This window comes from Arachis hypogaea, chromosome 19 (genome assembly GCF_003086295.3).
Source record: "Arachis hypogaea cultivar Tifrunner chromosome 19, arahy.Tifrunner.gnm2.J5K5, whole genome shotgun sequence".
Classification (NCBI taxonomy): domain Eukaryota; kingdom Viridiplantae; phylum Streptophyta; class Magnoliopsida; order Fabales; family Fabaceae; genus Arachis; species Arachis hypogaea.
The window spans coordinates 23,336,704-23,361,278 of record NC_092054.1 but is presented as its reverse complement, the minus strand read 5'-3'; the positions used below and the strand labels follow the sequence as shown (position 1 = coordinate 23,361,278).

Below are 24,575 nucleotides of genomic sequence, written 5' to 3'. Positions count from 1 at the left end.
TTTCTGGAGTTACATAGACTCAAATGACGCGCTCTCAATGGCGTTGGAAAACTAACTTCTAAAGCTTTCCAGCAGTATATAATGGTTTATAATTTTCTTCGAAGGAGCCTGCCCATATTGGGCGTTGCACGCCCAAGAACTACACCCTTTCTAGCGTTCAATGCCCCAAAGGGACTCAAGCCAGTGTTGAACTCCCAATCACCCCCTTTGGGGCGTTCAACGCCTACCTAGAAGCATAAGGCAGCATGGATCAACCCCCTAATGGGCGCTCAACGCCCATTCCTCAAGTTGGATGCCAAGCTCAGCCCAAGTACTCAACCAAAGTGGGCCCAAGAGTGGACTTTCGCACCTTTAGTCTAGTTTATCATACTTTTGTACTTCTTAGTTATTAGGTTATTATATATAGAATGAAGATCACCACTGTGAGGGGATCTTTGGCCTTTTGCACATTTTACTATTATTTTCTGTAAGCTATGAGCAACTAAACCTCCTAAGTTAGGGTTAGGAGTTCTGTTGATTCTCATGGATTAATAACATTACTATTTTTATCTCAATACACGTTTGATTCCATTCTCTTGTGCATTTTTGGTCTTCATCTCATGAATTAAGGATGAACCGTGACACTCATCCTTGTTCTACATGGGTTCTGTGTGAGTCTTGACCCGGATAGCATTGAACCACAGCTAGAGAGTAACTGCGGATTCCAAGAGTGTACCCGGGTGACTTTGGATATGTGACATAAAAATCCCATTGACCATGGGTTACTGAGGTCTCTATGGCATTAAGGCTAGAGTCAGAGAAGCAGCATTCCCTGATCCGGAAGATCCGACCTTGTCTGTGGCGTTTTGAGTAGGATCGCGAAGGGGAGTGGATTGCTTAGGTCTTCACCTTCGACCATAGTGGGAAGTCATGAGTTAACTTGATGAGAGGACATGAGTTGCTCGAATATGATGGACTGCTATAGTTTAGAAGAGATTAACTTGATGAGAGAACATGAGTTAATCACTTACGGCTGCCATTGAATGAACCATTCGTTATTGAAGTAGACAATAAGAAAAGTTAATCCGGAAAGAATACGCATCTCTGAAGCCTTAACTGAATCTTTATCACTGTTTTCACACCAACCTGGTATTTTGTTCTTTACTATTTTAGTTATGCTTTCAAACAAACAACCATCTTTTCTAATCGCCTGACTAAGATCTACAAGATAGTCATTGCTTGCTCAATCCGACAATCTCCGTAGGATTCGACCCTCACTCACCTGAGGTATTACTTGGAAGACCCGGTGCACTTGCCGGTTCATCTATGTGAAACTTGCAGAGTTCAATTTCGCGCATCATTGCACCATTATGGAATGCTGCCGAGGGTGGTTGTGTTGCATTGAGGGGCTGCATTTGTGAATTCATGAAGTCTAGTTAAACCTATAAAAACACTACACTACTGTATGGCCAAGTTTTTCACATAGTTGGCGTTGTGGTTTACGTTTACTACCCTGCCACCACGATGACCTTCCTGTGCCTTTAAAATAGCCTCTACCTCTTGAGCCTCGAAAGCCTGCTCTGTAGTTGTTGAACCCTCTTCCTTGAAACCTTTCTAGTGTATCTTCACTTTGAACAATGTTTGCCTGCACTGGTCCTAGCTCCATTCTTCTAAATCTGTTTATTAATTCTTCTTGAGCAAGCAATTGAGATTCAAACCCTCTTTTTGACGTCTCTTTTGTCCTTGCCATTGCCACAGTGATGAAAACACTATAATCTTCGCTAAGCCCTCCCAGTGCAGCTTCAATATACGCGTCTTTGGTTAGTGGAGCTCCAAGTTCACTAAGTGCGTCAGCAACTTGATTGATCTTCGCCACGTTTTTCATTACTGCAGAACCATGCTTCTTAAATATCTTTAACCGAGTCTTAAGCTGCTTAATCCTGAATTTGACTCTAGATTCAAAGTATTCACTCAACACATTCTAGATCTGGTATACGTAATTGTACTCAATTACACAAATGACAAAATTAGACTCCATTGACGCCGTTAACCAAGCCACAAGCACTAATATTATACTTCCCAGTCTGAGTAACTTTGAGCTTTAATTTCTTTATGTCTATCTGATTCTGAACTAAACCTAGCAGGTACCTTTCTTGGATCAAGATGACTTTGAAGCTTGTTCATCTTTATGCACGCTAGTGCTTGTTTCTTCCATGCTTTGTAGTTGTTCTCATTGAGTTTAATGATTGAAATGCAGTGAACGTGTTCTGATTGAGGAAGCTCATTGGAGCTTTTGGTGTTGGCAAAGTGTCCTCCATAGATTGTTGAGCTTTGATACCATGTAAAGGTATCAGACCCTTGAAGATGAAGAACAAGAATGAGAAGAGAGAGAGAGAGAGAGAGAGAGAGAGAGAGAGAGAGAGAGAGAGAGAGAGAGAGAGAGAGAGATTGATTCTGACAGAGGAAGCTCATTGGAGCTTTTGGTGTTAGCGCAGTGTCCTCCATGGATCGTTGAGCTTTGATATCATCTAAAGGTATCAGACTCTTGAAGATGAAAAACAAAAATGGGAAGAGAGAGATATATTTCTAAAAAATAAATTGTATTCAATGAACTAACTAGTTTGTTGGCAAAGAATTCGACAGTCCCACAACGTTTGGACTATTAAATGGTCCTAGTAACAAAACATGTTTTTTAAATTTTTTTAATAATTGCCAAATAGTCCTTATTTAATTTTAGTTATAAATTAATCCTTTAAATAATATTTAATTATAAAATCTACCCTCTATTTTATAAATTATTATTTTATTATTCATCTATCATGTTTATTAACAATTAGAAACAAAAACAACAATGAAATTGATCTTCCATTAATTGTGACCTCCATAAATATTTTGACAATGCAAATCAATGAGTTTTTTATCCCTTGATCCTTTACATCCATAGAAGCTAGGAGAGTCATATTTGTTGGTAATTCAATCGATTGGAAGTACAACCAATTGAGTGAATTTCACACGACAATATGGGTTTTTCCAAAATTCAATCGATTGGAAGTAACACAATCGATTGAATTTCGCACGACAATATGTGTTTTTTTCAAAATTCAATCGATTGGAAGTGTTACACAATCGATTGAATTACGCTATACAATATGATTTTTTTTTTCTTATCAATCGATTGAATTTCACACGGCAATAAGTTTTTTCAAAATTCAATCAATTGGAAGTGTTACACTACGCTATATCAACATATATAACACTCACGCTAAAATTTTATGGTTTAGATATATGTTCCCACTCAAGAGGATGACCACTGGTATCTAATGTAATTTTCGTTGACGATCACACAATCTATCACTTGGACAACCATTTTAATGATGACAAAACTTTTCATCGTGAACGTGTTATTAATTCACTAGTAAGACTAACAAAACCTTTTTTAAAGCTTGGTTTATTTGATGATATTTTGTTTTTAAGGCAAAAGTATTGGAGCAAATCATAATAGCGTAATATATAGAGTAGTGTAAAATTCAAACGATTGTATAACACTTTCAATCGATTGAATTTTGAAAAAACTCATACTGCAGTGCGAAATTCAATCGAATGATAAGCAAAAACTCATTTTGTATAGCGCAATTCAATCGATTGTGTATCACTTCCAATCGATTGAATTTTGAAAAAAACCCATATTACCGTGCGAAATTCAATTGATTATGTTACTTCTAATCGATTGAATTTTGGAAAAACTCATTGTCATGCAAAATTCACTCAATTGGTTATACTTCCAATCGATTGAATTACCAACAAATACGGTTTTTCTAACTTTTATGGATGTAACAGATCAATGGATAAAAAACTTATTAATTCGCAATACCAAAATATTTATGGAGGTCACGATTAATGGAAGATCTGTTTCATTGTTATTTTTGTTTCTAATTGTTAATAAAAATAATAGATGAATAATAAAATAATAATTTATAAAATAGAGAATAGATTTTATAATTAAATAATATATAAAGAATTAATTTATAATTAAAATTAAATAAAAATTATTTAACAATTATTAAAAACTTAAAAAATATATTTTATTATTAAAATAATTTAATAATCCAAACATTATGGACTGTTCAATCCTTTGCCTAGTTTATTATAATGTATGGGTACTTATAGTGAGTGAATTCGAACTATTTCTAATTATATGCAACTAACTCAATGTACTTGTAACAGATTATTCTAACAAATTCTAACTTGCTACACGTGCCTTGTCATGTGGCATCTCAATACTCTTAATATTTTCAACTTTAAATTTTATATATATTTCAAATAAAAATCATTTAATTAGTGTGTAAACAATATTATTATTTGAAAGCATGTAATGTAACCTCATCGTCGCGGTGTAAAAATTGAAGAATTATGCAATAACTGGTATGGTAATAATATTTTCTTTGGTTTCATCAGTTGCAGGCTTTGGGAGGAAAAAATATTTCCTCTTATTAAAACGACAGATGAAAAGAACCAAACAAATTAAAATCATCGTAACACCTCCAGAATTATATGTGGGATAGGATTACTTAGGATGTTAGTTCGATCAGCCGACCAAAGTTGGTGTACATATATGAGGCAGCTGACAAAATAGTTAAGGCCAAAAAAACTATACTTCTTTCAATTCATAATATGTTTAGTCACCAAAAAAAATTCATAATATGTTTCATTCAAATAAAAAACGTTTCAAATCAATTAATCTTCTATTACTAATATTAGGAAAATGTTTATTAATTTTTTCAACTCTTAATTTAATTGTGATAAATAAATAACTACGATTATATGTGCTTATTGATTTTAGAATAATTTTAGAAAAAAATTATCAATACTAATTGATATTTAATTAACACTTTATTTTTATATTATTAAAATTTAAAATTTAAAATTTAAAATTTAATATTTATTATTTAGAATGTTGATCAAATGTTAATAAAAAAATAATAAATTTTATTAGTCATATATTATTGTTCATAATTTTATATATTTACATACAAAAATATTATTTATATATTAAAATTAGTTATTAAAATCAGTTATCGTATATTTGTATATAAATATGTATTATTTAATTTATTTTTTATATATATTTTATATTAATAATTAATTTTAATATGTACATGGTTGATTTACATATTATTGATGTCTAAGGATGACAAATTCGTACTTGCGAAAATTACTTGCAATAATGGAGAGGTTAACGAAAACCGCAAAATTCTCGTAGGACGGAAATCTGCCCTTACAAATAAATAGGGAGGGAGCAGAAAAAATATTTTAAGTAAATAATTATTATTTATATAGGAATCTTCCATCCAATGATAAGACACTTTCCATTCCTTTTTAATGTGAAAATGTTGGTCGATCTAATTTTTTTTTAGTATTTATTAATTATTAAATAATAAATAAATTTTTTTATTTTTGGTTAATTTTTTATTAATAAATATTTTTATTTTTATTAGTAACTAAATTATCTGGCAAAAAATTGAATAATCCAACAACATTTAGATTATTAAACGGTTTTAATAATAAAATATATTTTTTTAAATTTTTAATAATAAGTAAATAGTCTTTATTTGATTTTATTTATTAATGGGCCTTTTATATAGTATTTAATTATAAAATCTACTCTTTATTTTATAAATTATTATTTCATTATTTATTCATCGTTTATGTTTTTATAAGTGTATTATTAACAATTAGAAATAACAACAAAATATATCTTTTATTATTGGTAATTTCCATAAATAATTTTTTAACAATGTAAACCAATGAAGTTTTATGCAATTTGTTATTTTGATCGGTTAGATGTGTAAACATAGAAAAATCATATTTGTTGTTAATTCAATCGATTTATTTTGACACCAATTAATTAATAAGTAACAATTGATGTCAAATAACTCGATTGAAACATTAATTGATTTAATAGATAATTAATTTTTTTTTGTGAATACTAATCGACTGGAATGAAAATATGAGTTTTATTGCGTATCTAATCGATTGAATGTATATAACAATTAATTGGAGTGTGCATGGAAAAATATACTGTTCATTTAATCTCCATGTTTTTATTTTTAATTTTTGAAACAAAAAACCTCCGGGCTAAATCATTGATAATATAATTCAAATGGTTACGATCAATTACGATCAATTAGCATTATTTTGCATATCTAAATATTTATTATTTAGTATCTATAGATATCTTTTTATATTGTACCATTCTAGACACTTTAAATACGCTCAATAATACACAAATTCTTTCTCCAGTTTAGTCTCTTATTTTTAACATGGTATCAGAATCATGGTATCCTTTTCGAAGAGGATAGGTTGTTTTTCTTTTGGTGAAATCACCGTATTTTTTATACTTTTCTTTCGTGCCATTTTTTCCTTCTCTTTTGTCCATGCTTTGATGCTTTCTCATCTCACCAATTATATCATTAATCCACTACTTACTTATTCTCATGGAGAAACTATATATTTTTCGTCACGTTCCGATAGTTTACCATCTCTTTATACTTTGCCATCTTTTCAGCAGTTTTTTGGCAGTTGGCCACTCTTCTGTCAGTTCCGTCTACGTTTCTTTGTGGCAGTTTCATATTCGTTTCTTTGTGGCAGTTCCATTTGCGTTTTCTTTATGGTAGTTTCGTCTGCGTTTTCTTGTGGTAGTTCCGTCTGCGCTTCCTTTTGGCAGTTCCGTCTGTGCTTCCTTCAGACAGCAGCAGTTCCGTTTGCGCTTCCTTCAGACAGCGACAGTTCCTTCTGTGCTTCCTTCTGACAGTTTCGTCTGCGCTTCCTTCAGATAGCGGCAGTTCCGTCTGTAATTCCTTCAGACAGCGGCAGTTTCGTCTACGCTTCCTTCAGACAGCGACAGTTTTATCTGCGCTTCCTTCCGGAAATTCCGTCTGCGCTTCCTTCAGACAAGTGGCAGTTCCGTCTGCGCTTCCTTCAGACAAGTGGCAGTTCCGTCTGCGCTTCCTTCAGACAAGCAGCAGTTCTGTCTGCGCTTCTTTCAGACAGCGGCAGTTCCATCTGTGCTTCTTTCCAGCAGTTCCGTCTGCACCCGTTCTATCAGTTTATGCATTTTTTTTTATTTCGTTATTTTCAATAAGTTTCAAACTCAAGTTGTCACTTGAGTTTGAGGGAGGATGTTACGATCAATTAGGATCAATTAGCATTATTTAGCATATCTGAATATTTATTATAAGATATTAGGTCTTTATTATTTTGATTCTCTTAGCACCTATAAATGCCCTTTTATATTGTATCATTTTAGACAACTTGAATACACTCAATAATATACAAATTCTTTCTCCAGTTTAGTCTCTTATTTCTAACACAAATAGTATTATTAACACCAACTTATTTTTAATCAAAATCAAATTTAAAAAACTAATATTATGCAAATTCTCATTTACAAACTTCAATTTAAACGTACACTAATTTTCAAGAAATTTTTTACCTATCATAATGTGTTGCATCAACAATGTTATGCGAGTTAACAATACAACCTCTAATAAGTCGCTAATTCTTGATCCTATGTTTCTGTTGACAATAAAAGATAGCAAGCTTAAGCCTTAATTTGTCAAAATGTGGTGCCATCTCTATCAAAGGGACACCAATAATGATATCCAGACCGAGTAAGTCAATCGAATTCACATAAACTTTTTTTTTGAAAAAAAAAAGCTCAACACAATAAGGTAGAGCATCAACGTCTCAACAGAAAAGTACTAAATAGATAAAATAAATTAATTTCTAATCATCTTTGACAAAAGTCATCAACAACCAAAAAGATCAAATATCACTCTATTCTTTGTAACTCTTAATCGACCTGTTAACTACTCCTGCAACACCTGATTATTGATTCCTGAAAATTCTGTTATTCCTTTTCAACAAAGTACTCCAAATGATGATAATGAAACCAAACTCACCAATATTTTATTAATTTGATTGCACGATTGACCCCCTGAACCACGTAAACTTACGGTCATTCAGCTCTATATCCACCAGTTCGATAATGCTGTTAATACACTAGCGCCTTTTCTTTCTTCCAACTGCACAACCTCATTGAAGACACCCATGAAGTAAAGAGAAACCTGACATATTTCCGATTAAAAACTCAACTCTTCTCATACAACAAGCTTCTCTTCCCTTGTATGCGCACCATACACCAAGCAACCAGCACAAATAAAAATTATTGTTGGTCAATTCCCCTTCTATACACAACCATCTCTCCCCTTTGTAACAATTACTCAACCTAAACATCATAACATCCCACATTATTAATAAACCTCCAAAAACACCTTCCGATCCCACAAATTCCAAACTCACCGCATCATTACCCCAAAATTGCACTACATCAAACTTAGAAATCACCTCCTTCTTTGTCTCTATCAATCCTAACATATTCACATTATTTTTGTGCTTAAATTTTTTACCATTTTCCACTTTCCAACACCCCCTAAACGGCTAAACCCCTCATATTTCACGAACTAAAATCATTTAAAAATTCTATTACACACCTTATTTCGGTTTTTGGGGCGGCACCTTCTTGGTTTCTCTTTCTGTTTTTCTTGCCTTCTTTTTTGTGCCAATACTTCATTATGAGCTTGGAGAATAGCCATAATGCCCTCATCCTCGTCAGATAAAATAGCTCCTGATTAGACAGCTGGATCCCAAGCAGCCCTATTTTCAGCCATATCTTTATCCCAACTTCCTCCGTGTTCATCTTGATTAGTTTCACCATCTGCATCCTCTTTGAGTCCTCTGAATCTTCTAAATTCCTTACAGCCCCTTCATCATCCAACTTAGTTTCCTGCACCACTGTATTTTCATCCTCTGAATCTGAATCTTGCACTGTATCACCCCTCATTAGACATATGCCAACATGCTGCTTACCACTCTCGTCCAAACTAGCGTGGATCTCATTGACTACACTTGGTGGAATATTTTTCTCCGCTGTGCTGTTTGAAAATTTCTTCACACCTCCCCCAATTTGAAAGCAATAATATTTTACAAATCGTACAAAAGCCATATAAAATCTATTAATGGTTGAAATATTCAAATAATGGAAGTGTTTCAAATTTTCAATTGTATCAAGCAACCTAGTGAGTGAGTAGATTGACAAAGAAAGTACTAATGCAAATGAATTTTGGTATCAAGCTCTACATCTGAAAAAGTGAGTTGGTGTTAATAATATTGTTTGAATTATATTATTATGATTTAGTCTGAAATGTTTTGCAAATACAACACTTAATTGATTTAATTTGGAGTTTTTTTTTTCAAAAACTGGAAGTAGAAAAACGCTCAATATATACTTTTGTGCTTATTCCAACCAATTTTTATATACATTCAATCGATTGGATACCCAACAAAACTCATATTTTCATTCTTAACCACATATCCAATCCACTGGTATTCACAAAAATTGATTTATTTATCTATTAAATCAATTAATATGAATTTTCAATATAGTTATTTGATATCAATTGTTATTTACTAATTGATTGGTGTTAAAATAAATCAATTGAATTATACAAACACAATTTTTGTATCGCATATAACGGATCAAAACAACAAATTACATAAAACCTTATTGATTCATATTGTTAAAAAATTATTTATGGAGGCTACCATTAATAAAAGATTTATTTTATTGTTTTTCTAATTGATAATAATACAGTTATGAAAACAAAAATAATGAATAATAAAAATAATAATTTATAAAATAAAGAGTAAATTTTAAAATTAAATAATATATAAAAAATTATTTAATAAATAAAATTAAATAAAAATTATTTGATAATTATTAAAAATTTTAGAAAATATATTTAATTATTGAGACCATTTAATAGTTCAAACATTGTTAAACTATCTAATCTTTTGTCAAGTTACCTTGGTATTACGATAGTTCTCTAAATTCAGTTTTCAACCTTCTCCTGAGAAACCTTATCTAAACTTTTACATTCCTAACTACCCCTCCTTGTCATCTAATGTGGTATTTCGTATTGCTTCCGATAATATGCTTATCTATACGTATATATCTTAATAATTTTTAACGGTGAAGTTCTCACTAAAATATAAAAGTTTTTTTGATAATAATTTTAAAATAAAAATAATTGTTCAAACTTGATGATTCACGAATCACTATCTACAGATTATAGTCAACTTGCAAAATTTATAATTCATAAATTTAATTCTTATGCATAATATCAACCAAAAATTTAAAATATCTTAATATAATAAATTTACTTATTTTTTGTTGTTCATTGTATACTTTTTTAAAGATTTTTAAATCCCATTGATAATTGAACTAATATGTAAAGATTATAAAATGGGTTCAATAAAATATTTAAAAATTGGTATCGGCGTACAAAAGTATCGTGCTTCTTCTGTAAACATACTTTCCTTCTTTTCCTTTGTGGCATTTTTGCCACCATCGACAATTAGTGTTGACTTGTTAGGTATAGATTGAATATAAGTACCACCCCATAAATTGGTAAACTAATTTCAAATTGTGACTAATTCTGTTAGTAATAAATCAAGTAAAGATAATATTGAGCAACCACCAAAAAATCAGGTCAAAATCATAAACGAAATAACAACGTGCGCAGCATACAAAGTTTATAAAAGGGCTAATCTTAATAAATAATAAAGTACGCTATTTATTCTAAATATATCTTGACTCTCTTGTACTCATACTTATTTGAGTATTAAAGGATTTTTACAAATACTCAATAACATTTTATTCTTTTGAAGTTAACGTATACCTCTTCCATTCTAAGTAAAAACGAACTTATTCCTCGATCGAATGAGCTATACGCCATCAACAAGGCTATCCACGCAAGAGTAAGTATAATTTTTGTATCAAACACATATGCAAAGTTGTGAATTAAAAAAACAAAACATCATCATTTTGTCCTTTTAATGGTTGAAATTCGTTTTATGCATCAAAGCGATTTAATTTGACAAATTCTTTATTCATGATCTTAAATGTTGTGTTTTGATCATGAGTCATATTCAAGTAATATCTCTTTAAAATTGCAAAGAAAATAATGAATGGAAGATGACAAAATACTTATATTTGTTGTGATTTTATAATTTTAATGTACATTTAAATCGTCATTCCTATACTTAGTTCCTATTAGGTATATATTTAGATTGATGAAATACTTTTCAAAATATACAATGAAACCTTTATAATTTTTTTATGATAAAAATTTAAATGTAGTTATTTTTATGTGAAGTTATTAATTGAGATTTATTAAATGATTTGATATATTTGACTAAATTATTATCTAACGTTTGTCAATTATCTAACTTCATATATATGAAGACAATTGCATATGAGTTTTTACCAATTTTTAATTAGCAATAATAACAAAACATTCTATAATCTCTGCCACGAAGAAATCTAATCGGTAATGTTAGAGAAACAAAAAATAATCAGGCAAAATTTGTCTTATTTAACATTTAATTTATTAAAAAATCATTAAATAAAGCCAAAAATAATAAATTTTGACGGTTTTTGGTTAATATTTTTTTATTACCAAATATTTTTAAAATCTTAGACTCACAAGATAAATTTTTTATATTTTCAATAAAAACTTTTTTATTTTATAATCTTAACATATATCCTAAGACATAATAGATAAACCCATATTTAAAAAGCACACTTCTTTCTAAAACATTTTGTAAAAATATTTATAGTTGCACATAGGAAACAAAGCATGCTTTAAATTTTTAAGAGACATGTTATTGGCAAACAAAGAATTTTTTCAAATTCAATTACAAAGTGATTTCCTGGAGCAACAGTTCTTGACTTTTTGCTCTTATTTGAACAATTGGATACAAACCAAACGGTTGGTAACTACCACACCGTTCACAATAATTAATAATTAATCAATTAATATATGAAATTTGTAAATACTCTTTAGCAATCATATTAACTTTTGTACGATGACCTTCAAAGAAACTTCCATGCTGAGATGGAGTGAATTGGGGTCCCCTTCCATCCAATGATAAGACTCTTTCCATTCTTATCTAACGTGCAAATGTTACTCAAACCAAGCTTTTTAATAACCAAATTACCTTGGTATACCGATGACTCACTAAATTCAGTTTCAAACATTCTAAATCTCGCAAAAAACCTTCTCCAAACATGTATCTTCACATTCCTAGCTGCTCTCTCTTTGTCATCCAATGCAACAATGTTTCGTATTGCTTCAGATAATATTGCTTCTAATCTCATCCTGCACTCATTCTCCTGATTTAGACACGTTTCAATGCAATCAAAATATGCTGAAAAGAAAAACAAGGACTCAATGAATCGATTCACAAATAAAGGGGAGTTGTGGTTTGCTTCAATCTCAACAACAACCATAATAGCCGGTTTAATCTTCCTTAACACCCTCATCAAGTTGTCCAAGGAATCAGGACTTGGCACCAAAATCCTCAGGGTATTGGGAGAGTACACGGCCACAGCTTCATCATTTTCAATCTCAAAATGATCTTCCCTTAATTCTGTAATGTCTTCAACAAAAACTGTCTTAAACAAAATGCGAAACTTCAAGGACTTGGCAAAACTCACCAACCTCCTCCCTGCCTCATCTAGCACCCTCTTGCTTCCACATCCAACGGCAGTTATCTTCACAAGCTCGACCGGCTTTTCGCTTCGCTCTGCCAGAGCTTGCATAAGAACTGTCGCCATCAGCCCATATCCAAGCCCAAGATCTATCAAATGGATTTTGGTTTTTGATGCAACATGCTCAACCAAAGCTTGCACACCAACAAATTGCATCACTTGATTAAAAGGAAGCTTTTGATGGCATGCAATCGCCGAGTTATGATCCATTTGCATTGCTTCAACCAGTTCCCTCTGCGAATTCCTCTCTAACACCATCCCTCCTATCTCTCTATTCAGCCTTTCTTTTAGTGCGCAAGAGAAATGAAAGACGAGTCTCTGAACTGTGTTCCCAAGATTTGATGAATTCCATTGGCATTGAAGGAGCAATGAATTTGCACGCTCGAATTGTTGGCACCCAATCTTATCAGCTGAAGCTAGGAGAAATTGGGCAAGGTCAATGTCCCTATTTTCTTCTTCAGACAAAATCATGAAACCAATTTGAGCATAAGGATGCATTGGCATGAACCAATTATCTTGCCATTGTGAAGAGTATTGCACATACCTTGCTCCTGCCAATCTTACTATTTCCTCTGTTGATAACTTCTGGGGACTAATGCTAGTGCTAGTTTTCGCTTCTTCGCTGGCGCCGCTTAAGTTTCTCCGTCCTAACCTCTGGATCCTGCTTCCGTAACTGCAGAGGAGCTCCCATGAAGGAGGCGGAGGTGGCGACCGTGGTGGTTCAACCGAACTTGTTTTTCTGACTAACGATTGATTATTATTATTCTTTTGTGGCAATAATAATGGTTGTGTCTTTTGATGTGGATCAGGGTAAAAGCTGAACTCTTCTAGCACCAAGTTATCAAACTTGAAATCATCATGTTGCTGGGGCTCGTTTTTCTCATTATAAGAGATTGGATTATTGTTATTCATGTCTCCAAGAAATTCCGTTATTGTTGAGGTGTTGGTGGTGTCTTCCACTCGAAACTCAACATGCTCTTCTTGTATTGAACCATAACCGTCAAGGATTCCGTTGAGATTGAAACCTGTTGAAGAGAAACGCTCGCTCACCATGTTGAGTTAGAATAGAACTCAAGAAAGGTATCAGCAGTCTTTTACACTCCGACAATGAGCCTTTTGCCCTTCTTTCCATATTTATACATGGTTTTATGGCAATGGTGTCTGTGCATGTTACTATGTTAGTGTGGAAACTACTCAAAATCGAATATTTTGAAGATAAAATTTGTAAGTTACTCAAGAAACGTTTTATAAATTTTGTCTAATTATATTCAGTATTTTAAATAATTACGCAATAAAAAATTTGTTATTTTTGTTGCTTTCATATTATATAATTAAATATATTTATAAAATTATTTTATATCGTGCATCAAAATTAAATCCTAAATAATATAGATATTATTTTTTTATATGTTTTTTAATGATATTAAAATATTTAATAAAAATTAAAGAAAATAAAAGATTTATTTCTTATACTATAAAAGATATATACAAAAAAGAAGAAGTATAAGGAGCCAATGGAATATCAAAAAAGAGGAAGTATAGGGAGCCAATGGAATATCTGTACAATGTGTACAATGGAAGTTTAGGGATGTCCAATTCAGTCCGTGGCGGAGCTTAGTTCAGACAAGGGGGGCCATGATCCCAAACTTTTTATAAAAAATTTAGTAGTATTTTTTCAAAAGATAAAAAATAGTTCAATTGACTTAAATACTTTACTATGAGTTAAAATATCTAATAAGTTCAATAAACAACACTCTCTCTATCTTTAAGTTCAAATATAAAAAATTGGATATTTTTTATTTATTTAATTTAATATTATTTTATATTTTAATATTTATTTAATTTAATTTTTTATATGATAAAAAATAATAGAATATTCAATAAGTATTAATATTATTGTATTTGTATAAATTGATAAAAAATTAATAAATATTATAAATTTTAATATTTGTCCTTCTAACTTCTTCTTTATATATTTTACAAGATATATATTCAAATTTTTATATAAAATAATAATGAAAAATCAAAGAATTGATACATTTTTTAAGAGGAAGGCTAATATTTAAGAAGGAGAACATATAACTTTTACAATATCAACACCTGTAGATAGTTCTTCTACTTTAATGAATCACGAAGAAAGTGAGATATAACCTTCAAAAGTTCACTTTAACCTTAATTTTTTGGAACGAGATATTGAAAAACGGCTTTAAATTTGGCAATATCACCCAAACCAGAGAGATGAGATTAGACGAGCTTATCTTAAATGGGGGTACATATCAAAAATATTTTGACAATTATTTTCTATCTCCACCCCAAAATTTTGTTTCAAGTTCCGTCACTGAATAGTATGAGTGATGTTTATTTTTTAACTCATAACCCATTGTACACATTGTATAAATATTCCATTGGCTTCCTAGCGGGATTCATACAAAAAAAACTACAAAAAAATATGATTGTTTTTGTTTATATTGTAATTTTATATTAGAAATAATTAATAAAAATAAAAAAAATAAAAAATCATTTTCATACTAAAAATATATGAAAAAAAATACACATTGTTTTTCTAGTTTTAATTAATTATAATGAAAATCCACCTCAAGTTATTTTCATATAAAATTAATAATAAAAAATTATTAAATAATTTAATAATTTAATTAAATTATTATATAATAATTAATGAAAAAGTTTAGGGGGCAGCAATTTTTTAAAAAGTTGGCCAGCATTTAACCATCAAGAGAAAATTGAATGATTCTATACCATTGAATTTAATCTCACACTATTAAAAACACTATTGATGACCAATTAATGGTTACAAACCACAAAAATTGCTGGCCCTAACACTCCTCATAATTAATTTATACAAAAATAACAATTTTTTTTTCTATTTCCACCTTCACTTTTATATGTACACAAGTTTTAGAAAACTTCATTATCAGCTAATAATATTGAGGGAGGACTTGTGGCGAATCATGCAATTTTGGATGGGGATATTTTCCTTGGTTTCATCAACTTCAGCCGTCAACAATTAATGGATATGTCATTATCGAAACAAATGGCAAGATCAAAGCAAGCCTCGAGTGACACATCAAAAGCATTGTATATTTGTATTGTCGAAAAATTATTTAATGCTTTTCGCATATATGTAATACTCTTATAAACAAAATAATAAAAATCAATTAATAATCATCCCCCAAAACTTTGCCACATCAATAAATGGATAAATTTTATATTTGTTGTAAAATAAATAAAAGAATAAAAGATATACTAAATATAAAATAAAAATGTATAAATAAAAGATTCTAATATTAATATAATTAAATCAATAAAAATGATTCATATATTTATTAACATATATATAGTAACGTAAATAGAGAGATATTAACAGTATAAAGAGAGAGAGAAATATTTGTTATTGATGGTGTGTATAAATGTGAAACTACATTCTACTATTTATAGAGGTAACATGCTTATTTTTTCAATACCTCTTTAATGTCATTCACTTTAAAGAATGTAAACTGTCCATAATAAATGGGCATCCAGATCATCACCTTATCACAACACTCTCCCTTAGATGACCATTCAGGATTATGCCTCGTTAAAACCTTACTAAAGAAAACCTAATGGGAAAAATTTTAGTGGAGAAAAAAGAGTACAATATCCTTAGTGATGGAACTGCCTCGTTAAAAATCTTATAAAAAAAACCCAATGGAAAAAACCTGACGAAAGAAAAAAGAGTACAATCTCCCCCTCTTGTCGACATCATTTAATATCTCAAAATCGGCGCATCCCAATCTGATGTACCAATCTTTCAAAGGAGAATTTTGGGAGTGACTTTGTAAATAAATCTGCCAGATTATCACTTGAGCGAATCTTTGATGTATCCACCTTTAAGTTGTGCAATGCATGCTGTATTATCTTCAAACAAGACAGTTGGAGCTATTTTTTGATCAATCAGTCCACATGATGACAGAATATATTGGATCAAACTCCTGAGCCAAAAACACTCGCGACTTGCTTCATGAATCGCTAGTATTTCAGCATGATTAAAGGAGGTTGCTGCTATCGTCTATTTCGTGGACTTCCATGATATAGCTGTACCACCATATGTGAACAGATATCCTGTTTGAGATCTCCCTTTGTATGGATCAGACAAGTATCCAGCGTCAGCATAGTCAACTAATTGTGACTTAGATCCATTTGGGTAAAATAGTCCCATATCAACTGTTCCATGAAGATATCGAAAGATTTGTTTGATTTCATTCCAATGTCTTCTGGTTGGAGAGGAACTTATATTTTGCTAGTAAATTCACAGCAAATGATATATCGGGTCGTGTATTATTCGCAAGATACATTAGCACTCCAATGGCACTAAGATGTGGTACTTCAGGACCAAGGATATCTTCATTTTCTTCCTCAGGACGGAATTGATCCTTTTCCACATCTAGAGATCTTACGATCATTGGGGTACTTAATGGATGTGACTTATCCATATAAAATCTCTTCAAGATCTTTCATCTCAAACTCTTCTTTTAGAGTTTTTATAATTGTTAAAATCTCTTCAGGAGTTCCAATGATATTTAAATCATCAACGTACACAACAATTATAATGAATCCAGATGTAGATTTCTTTATGAAAACACATGGGTAGATATCATCATTCTTAAATCCGTTTTTAGCCAGATACTCAGTAAGACGATTATACCACATTCATCCAGATTACTTCAGACCATATAAAGATCTTTGCAATTTGATTGAGTATAACCCTTGTGAATATTCATTGGATGATTTAGATATCTTTAGTCCTTCAGGGACTTTCATATAGATATCACGAACTAATGAGCCGTATAAGTAGGCTGTTACCACATCCATTAAATGCAAATGTAATTTATGATACGCGGATAAACTGACCAAATAACGCAATGTTATCGCATCCACTACAGGGGAATATGTTTCTTCATAATCTATACGGGGCCTTTGTGAAAAACCTTGTGCCACAAGTCGAGCTTTGTAGCGTACGACTTCATTTTTCTCATTTCGTTTTCTCACAAATAGCCATCGGTATCCAACAGATTTTACATCTTCTGGTGTACGGACTACAGGTCCAAAGACTTTACATTTTGTAAGTGAGTCTAACTTAGCCTTCATGGCTTCTTCCCATTTTGGCCAATCATTTCTTTGTCGACATTCTTCGACTGATCTTGGCTCAAGATCCTTACTTTTATGCATGATATTTAATGCCACATTATATGCAAATATTTTATTGACAATTGTCTTATTTTGGTTCCATTTCTCTCTTGTAAAACCATAATTTATCGAGATCTCGTCATTTTCACAAATTTCAGGTACTTGAACGTCTTCTGGAGTTAAAATTATATCAGAATTTTGGACAATTGCAGGTGTCTTTACTATGTTTTTTTAACAAGAATAGTATTTACCTCTTTTTTTCCGAATATTTTTGTCTTTAGAACAGACAGGCCTGCCACGCTTCTGGCGTGAATTTGCTTCGGTGGCAATTTATTCGACTGGGACTTCAACTCGAATCGGAGCATTTTCAGCCGGTATATAGGATTTAATTATCCTCTTTGTATCAGAAAATGCATTAGGTAATTCATTTGCTATCCTTTGCAAATGTATAATCTTTTGAACTTCTAGTTCACATAGCCCTGATCGAGGATCTAAATGCAACAACGATTATGCATTCCAATTAAGTTCCTTTTTAGGAAGCTTATTCTCTCCTCCTAATGTTGGAAATTTTGATTCATCAAAATGACAATTTGCAAACCGGGCTTTAAATATATCTCCAGTTTGTATATTGTAACACCCTACCACACAAAGCTTTACACCTAGGATGTAAAACAGAGGTGGCAAGGTGCTACGACCGCTACGACCTCTAAAAATAAAATACATATATATAATAATAGAAAGAATATAATAGACTAGGAGCCTTGAAAAAAATGGGTGAAACAAGATCATAAAAATGAAAAGCGCAACGCTCAATGGAAAGAGTTACTTGCGTGCTAAGAAACCTAATAGGAACATGATAAAGATAAGCAAAAGAATAAAGGAAAGCCAAGGAAACAGCATAACTAGCCCCTCACTCAGCCTGGGAAGCTAAGGCTGGCCGGAGAATATATATATATCTACATAAGTATTCCCAAAGTACACTAAAATACCAAAGTAAACTCCTATCTCTCCCTCAACCTCTAAGAGGAACAGCATACACAAGTTACTTAGAGAGTAAGCTAAATACATATATATATATATATACAACAGAAAACCAAAATACACCTAAGGATTACTTTGCTTCACAAGATCTAGACGCCTAGCGAGGAGCCTCTCGACCTGCATCTGAAAAACAACAACAACAAATATGGAATGAGAACCGAGGTTCTCAGCATGGTAAAAGTGCCACGCGTATAATAAATAAGGTCCTGAGAATGTCATAGGCAATCCTAGAACTCCGTATATTCAGTTATCCAACTTAAGTACTAAACAGAAGCCATAAACAGGGGTAGGTATTCTAAATCTACCTAACTTACTCAATTTCAATCCACACCTAACACCAAACCATTTCTCCATTTCCTCCATTCCTCCATCATCCATAATGCAACAGGAGCAAACAACCAAACAAGTTCAAGCACAAGTAATGAACAGATAATACAAGTAGCAAGTGATATATATCAATTAGGCATTCCCAATTAAGGCATAGCAAACAAAGCACACATATGCATATGATGAATGACTATCCTACTGGCCGTGAGCTCACGTGTCGGTTATTTTTCCAGAACCCGACACATCTGGTAGCTAAACCAGACATTGGTCTCTAGGTTGCGCATCTCCAGGAGGATCATAAACGAAGGAGAGTGCCTTTCCACATCGAAGGAGTGTGCCTTTCCACCTTCTCCTAGAGGATACACGAAGGAGAGTGCCTTTTCACATCGAAGGAGTGTGTCTTTCCACCTTCTCCACATCCACATCACGACAAGAGAGGGAACTTCCACCCTCAACTTGCCATCTGATGAGCGGATAATTTATATGCTTTTTGGCATTGTTTTTAGTAGTTTTTAGTAGGATCTAGTTACTTTTAGGGTTGTTTTCATTAGTTTTTATGCTAAATTCACATCTCCGGACTTTACTATGAGTTTGTGTGTTTTTCTGTGATTTCAGGTAATTTTTGGCTGAAATCGAAGGACATGAGCAAAACTCTGATAAAAGGCTGACAAAGGATTGCTGATGCTGTTGGATTCTGACCTCCCTGCACTCGAAATGGATTTTTTGGAGCTACAGAACTTCAAATGGCGCGCTCTCAATGGCGTTGGAAAGTAGACATCCAGAGCTTTCCAGAAATATATAATTGTCCATACTTTATTCAAGAGTAGACGACGCGAACTGGCGCTCAACGCCAGTTCTACGCTGCATTCTGGAGTCAAACGCCAGAAACACGTCACGAACCAGAGTTGAACGCCGAAAATACGTTACAACTTGGCGTTCAACTCCAAAAGAAGCCTCTACACGTGTAAAATTCAAGCTCAGCCCAAGCACACACCAAGTGGGCCCCGGAAGTGGATTTCTGCATCAATTACTTATTTCTGTAAACCCTAGTAGCTAGTCTAGTATATATAGAACTTTTCACTATTGTATTTAGGGGTCTATTTTTGACCATCTTCGGATAATCTTTGATTAGTTTTATGCTATCTTAGACCTTCATGGGAGGCTAGCCACTCGGCCATGTCTACCATATTATCACTTATGTATTCTCAACGGTAGAGTTTCTACACTCCATAGATTAAGGTGTGGAGCTCTGCTGTACCTCGAGTTTTAATGCAATTACTACTATTTTCTATTCAATTCAACTTATTCCTATTCTAAGATATTCGTTGCACTTCAACATGATAAATGTAATGATCCGTGACACTCATTATCATTCTCACCTATGAACGCGTGACTGACAACCACTTCCGTTCTACCTTAGACCGGGCGCATATCTCTTGGATTCCTTAATCAGAATCTTCGTGGTATAAGCTAGATTGATGGCGGCATTCATGAGAATCCGGAAAGTGTAAACCTTGTCTGTGGTATTCTGAGTAGGATTCAGGGATTGAATGACTGTGACAAGCTTCAAACTCGTGATTATTGGGCGTGATGACAAACGCAAAAGAATCAAGGGATTCTATTCCGACATGATTGAGAACCGACAGATGATTAGCCATGCTGTGACAGAGCATTTGGACCATTTTCACTGAGAGGATGGGATGTAGCCATTGACAACGGTGATGCTCTACATACAGCTTGCCATGGAAAGGAGTAAGAAAGGATTGAATAAAAGCAGTAGGACAGCAAACGTTCTAGAGCCATACAGCATCTCCAGACACTTATCTGAAATTTTCACCAATGAATTTACATAAGTATTTTTATCCTTATTTTCTGTTTACTTACTATTATTATTCGAAAACTCCATAACCAATTATTATCCGCCTAACTGAGATTTACAAGATGACCATAGCTTGCTTCATACCAACAATCTCCGTGGGATTGACCCTTACTCACGTAAGGTATTACTTGGATGACCCAGTGCACTTGCTGGATTAGTTGTGCGAAGTTGTGAAGTTATGTTTGGACCATGGTATTGTGCACCAAGTTTTTGGCGCCATTGCCAGGGAGAGAACGAACAACAAATTTTACATTTGAATAACAATTTCGCCTATCAAGTTTTTGGCGCCGTTGCTGGGGATTGTTCGAGTTTGGACAACTGACGGTTCATCTTATTGCTCAGATTAGGTAACTTTATTTTAATTTTAAGTTTTTGTTTTTATTATTCTTATTTTTGAAAAAAAAATAAATTTATAAATTATTTTATGTTCTTCAGAATTTTTAAGAATGAATCCTAGTGTTTCATGAAAAATGTTGAAGCCTGGCTGGCTGTAAAGCCATGTTTAAATTCTTTTGGACTGAGGCTTCCAAATCATCAGCATAGAGGCAAGTTAATTTAATGACTTAGCTGTTGTATGTCTGATTTACATGCTGAAGCTTGGCTGACCATTGACCATGTCTAGTGTTTTGGACCGGAGCTTTCACTGAAAGCTTGGCTGGCTAGTGAGCCATGTCTAATTCCTGGACTGGAGTTTTAGACTAACATTGCAAGATTCCTGGAATTCCTATTAAAAATTTTGAAATCCTTATTTTCCTTTTCCAATTAATTTTCGAAAAATACCCAAAAAAAATATTTAATAAAATCATAAAAACAAAAAATTTGATGTTTCTTGTTTGAGTCTGGAGTCAAATTTTAAGTTTGGTGTCAATTGCATGTTTATCTCTTTCTTGCATTTTTCGAAAATTCATGCATTGCATCCTTCATGATCTTCAAGTTGTTCTTGACAAGTCTTCTTGTTTGATCTTCATATTTTCTTATTTTGTGTCTTTTGTTGTTTTTCATATGCATTTTTGCATTCATAGTGTCTAAACATTGAAAATTTCTAAGTTTGGTGTCTTGCATATTTCCTTTTCTAAAAAATTTTCAAAAATAAGTCCTTGATGTTCATCATGACATTCAAAGTGTTCTTGGTGTTCATCTTGACATTCATAGTGTTCTCGCATGCATCTTTTGTTTTAATCCAAAACTTTTATGTTTTGAGTCTTTTTCATGTTTTTCTCTCTCATCATTAAAAATTCAAAAATAAAAAAAATATCTTTCCTTTTTTTTTATCTCATAATTTTCGAAAATTTGAGTTGATTTTTTCAAAAAATTTTGAAATTTGATTGTTTCTTATGAGTCAAATCAAATTTTCAATTTAAAAATCCTATCTTTTTCAAACCTTTTTCAAAAATCAAATCTTTTTCATTTTTCTTCTATGATTTTCGAAAATTTCAAAATTAATTTTCAAAATCTTTTTCTTACTTTTATTTTACATTTTCGAAATTAATGCTAACAATTAATGTGATTGATTCAAAAATATAAAGTTTGTTACTTGCCTAGTAAGAAAGGTCCAATCTTTAAATTTTAAAATCAAATCTTTTTGTTTCTTGTTAGTCAACTAATCAACTTTAATTTTCAAAATCAAATCTTTTTTAAATTTCTTTTTCAAATCTTTTTCAAAATAAATTTCAATCACATCTTTTTCAAAATTTAATTTCAAAAATCTTTTCTAACTTCTTATCTTTTCAAAATTTAATTTTCAAATCTTTTTCAATTAACCACTTAACTTTTTGTTTGATTCTTATCTTTTTCAAAACTACTTAACTAACTCTCTCTCTCTAATTTTCGAAAATCCCTTCCCTCTTTTCAAATTTCTTTTTTAATTAACTAATTGCTTTAATTTTAATTTAATTTGATTTCAATTTCAATTTTCGGATTTTTAATTTTTAATTTTATTTTATTTTATTTTCGAATTCTTCTCTTTCTCATCTCCTTCTATTTATTTATTCATCTACTAACACTTCTCTTCATCTCATATCTCTGCTCCTATCCTCACCCTTGTGTTTGGATTATCCATTCTTCTTCACTCTTATTCCCTTTCTTCTTCTACTAACAATAAGGAACCTCTTTACTGTAACATAGAGGATTCCTTTTCTTTTCTTGTTCTCTTCTCTTTCATATGAGCAGGAATAAGGAAAAAGGGCATTCTTGTTGAAGCTGATCCAGAACCTGAAAGGACTCTGAAGAAGAAACTAAGAGAAGCTAAATTACAACAATCCAGAGACAACCTTACTGAAATTTTCAAACAAGAAAAGGAGATGGCAGCCGAACCTAACAACAATAATGCAAGAAGGATGCTTGGTGATTATACTACACCTACTTCCAAGTTTGATGGAAGAAGCATCTCAATCCCTACCATTGGAGCAAACAATTTTGAGCTGAAACCTCAATTAGTTGCTCTAATGCAACAGAACTGCAAATTCCATGGACTTCCATCAGAAGATCCCTATCAGTTTTTAACTGAGTTCCTGCAGATCTGTGAGACTGTTAAGACTAATGGAGTAGATCCGGAAGTCTACAGGCTCATGCTTTTCCCTTTTGCTGTAAGAGACAGAGCTAGAACATGGTTGGACTCACAACCTAAGGATAGCTTGGACTCCTGGGATAAGTTGGTCACAGCCTTCTTGGCTAAGTTCTTTCCTCCTCAAAAGCTGAGCAAGCTTAGAGTGGATGTTCAGACCTTCAAGCAAAAAGATGGTGAATCCCTCTATGAAGCTTGGGAAAGATACAATCAGATGACCAAAAGGTGTCCTCCTGACATGCTTTCAGAATGGACCATTCTGGATATATTCTATTATGGTCTGTTTGAGTTCTCCAAGATGTCACTGGACCATTCTGCAGGTGGATCCATTCACCTAAAGAAAATGCCTGCAGAAGCTCAAGAACTTTTTGACATGGTTACAAATAATCAATTCATGTATACTTCTGAGAGAAATTTCGTGAATAATGGGACGCCTCAGAGGAAGGGAGTTCTTGAAATTGATGCTCTGAATGCCATATTGGCTCAGAACAAAGTGTTGACTTAGCAAGTCAACATGATTTCCCAAAGTCTGAATGGATGGCAAAATGCATCCAACAGTACTAAAGAGGCATCTTCTGAAGAAGAAGCTTATGATCCTGATAACCCTGCAATAGCAGAGGTAAATTACATGGGTGAACCTTATGGAAACACCTATAATTCATCATGGAGAAATCATCCAAATTTCTCGTGGAAGGATCAACAAAAGCCTCAACAAGGCTTTAATAATGGTGGAAGAAACAGGCTCAGCAATAGCAAGCCTTTTCCATCATCTTCTCAGCAATAGACAGAGAATTCTGAACAAAATACCTCTAATTTAGCAAACTTAGTCTCTGATCTGTCCAAGGCCACTTTAAGTTTCATGAGTGAAACAAGGTCCTCCATAAGAAATTTGGAGGCACAAGTGGGCCAGCTGAGTAAGAAAATCACTG

The 24,575-nt window shown here is 32.5% G+C and overlaps 1 protein-coding gene and 1 non-coding gene across 2 annotated transcripts; both read right to left on the bottom strand.

The window, feature by feature from the left end:
* Positions 1-11,974: 11,974 nt before the first annotated feature.
* Positions 11,975-13,705, bottom strand: LOC112778106 (DELLA protein RGL1-like). The gene has a single exon (XM_025822471.1). It carries the CDS (start codon positions 13,703-13,705, stop codon positions 11,975-11,977), a length of 1,731 nt encoding a protein of 576 aa, XP_025678256.1.
* A 10,077-nt stretch (positions 13,706-23,782) lies between these two features.
* On the bottom strand, positions 23,783-23,890 carry LOC112781378 (small nucleolar RNA R71). Its single transcript, XR_003192158.1, has one exon. It is a non-coding gene; the product is annotated as a small nucleolar RNA R71 (small nucleolar RNA).
* Positions 23,891-24,575: the final 685 nt, after the last annotated feature.

Bases quoted from the DNA above. Each gene is read 5' to 3' on its own strand.
- LOC112778106 (XM_025822471.1), bottom strand. From the start codon at position 13,705: ATGGTGAGCGAGCGTTTCTCTTCAACAGGTTTCAATCTCAACGGAATC.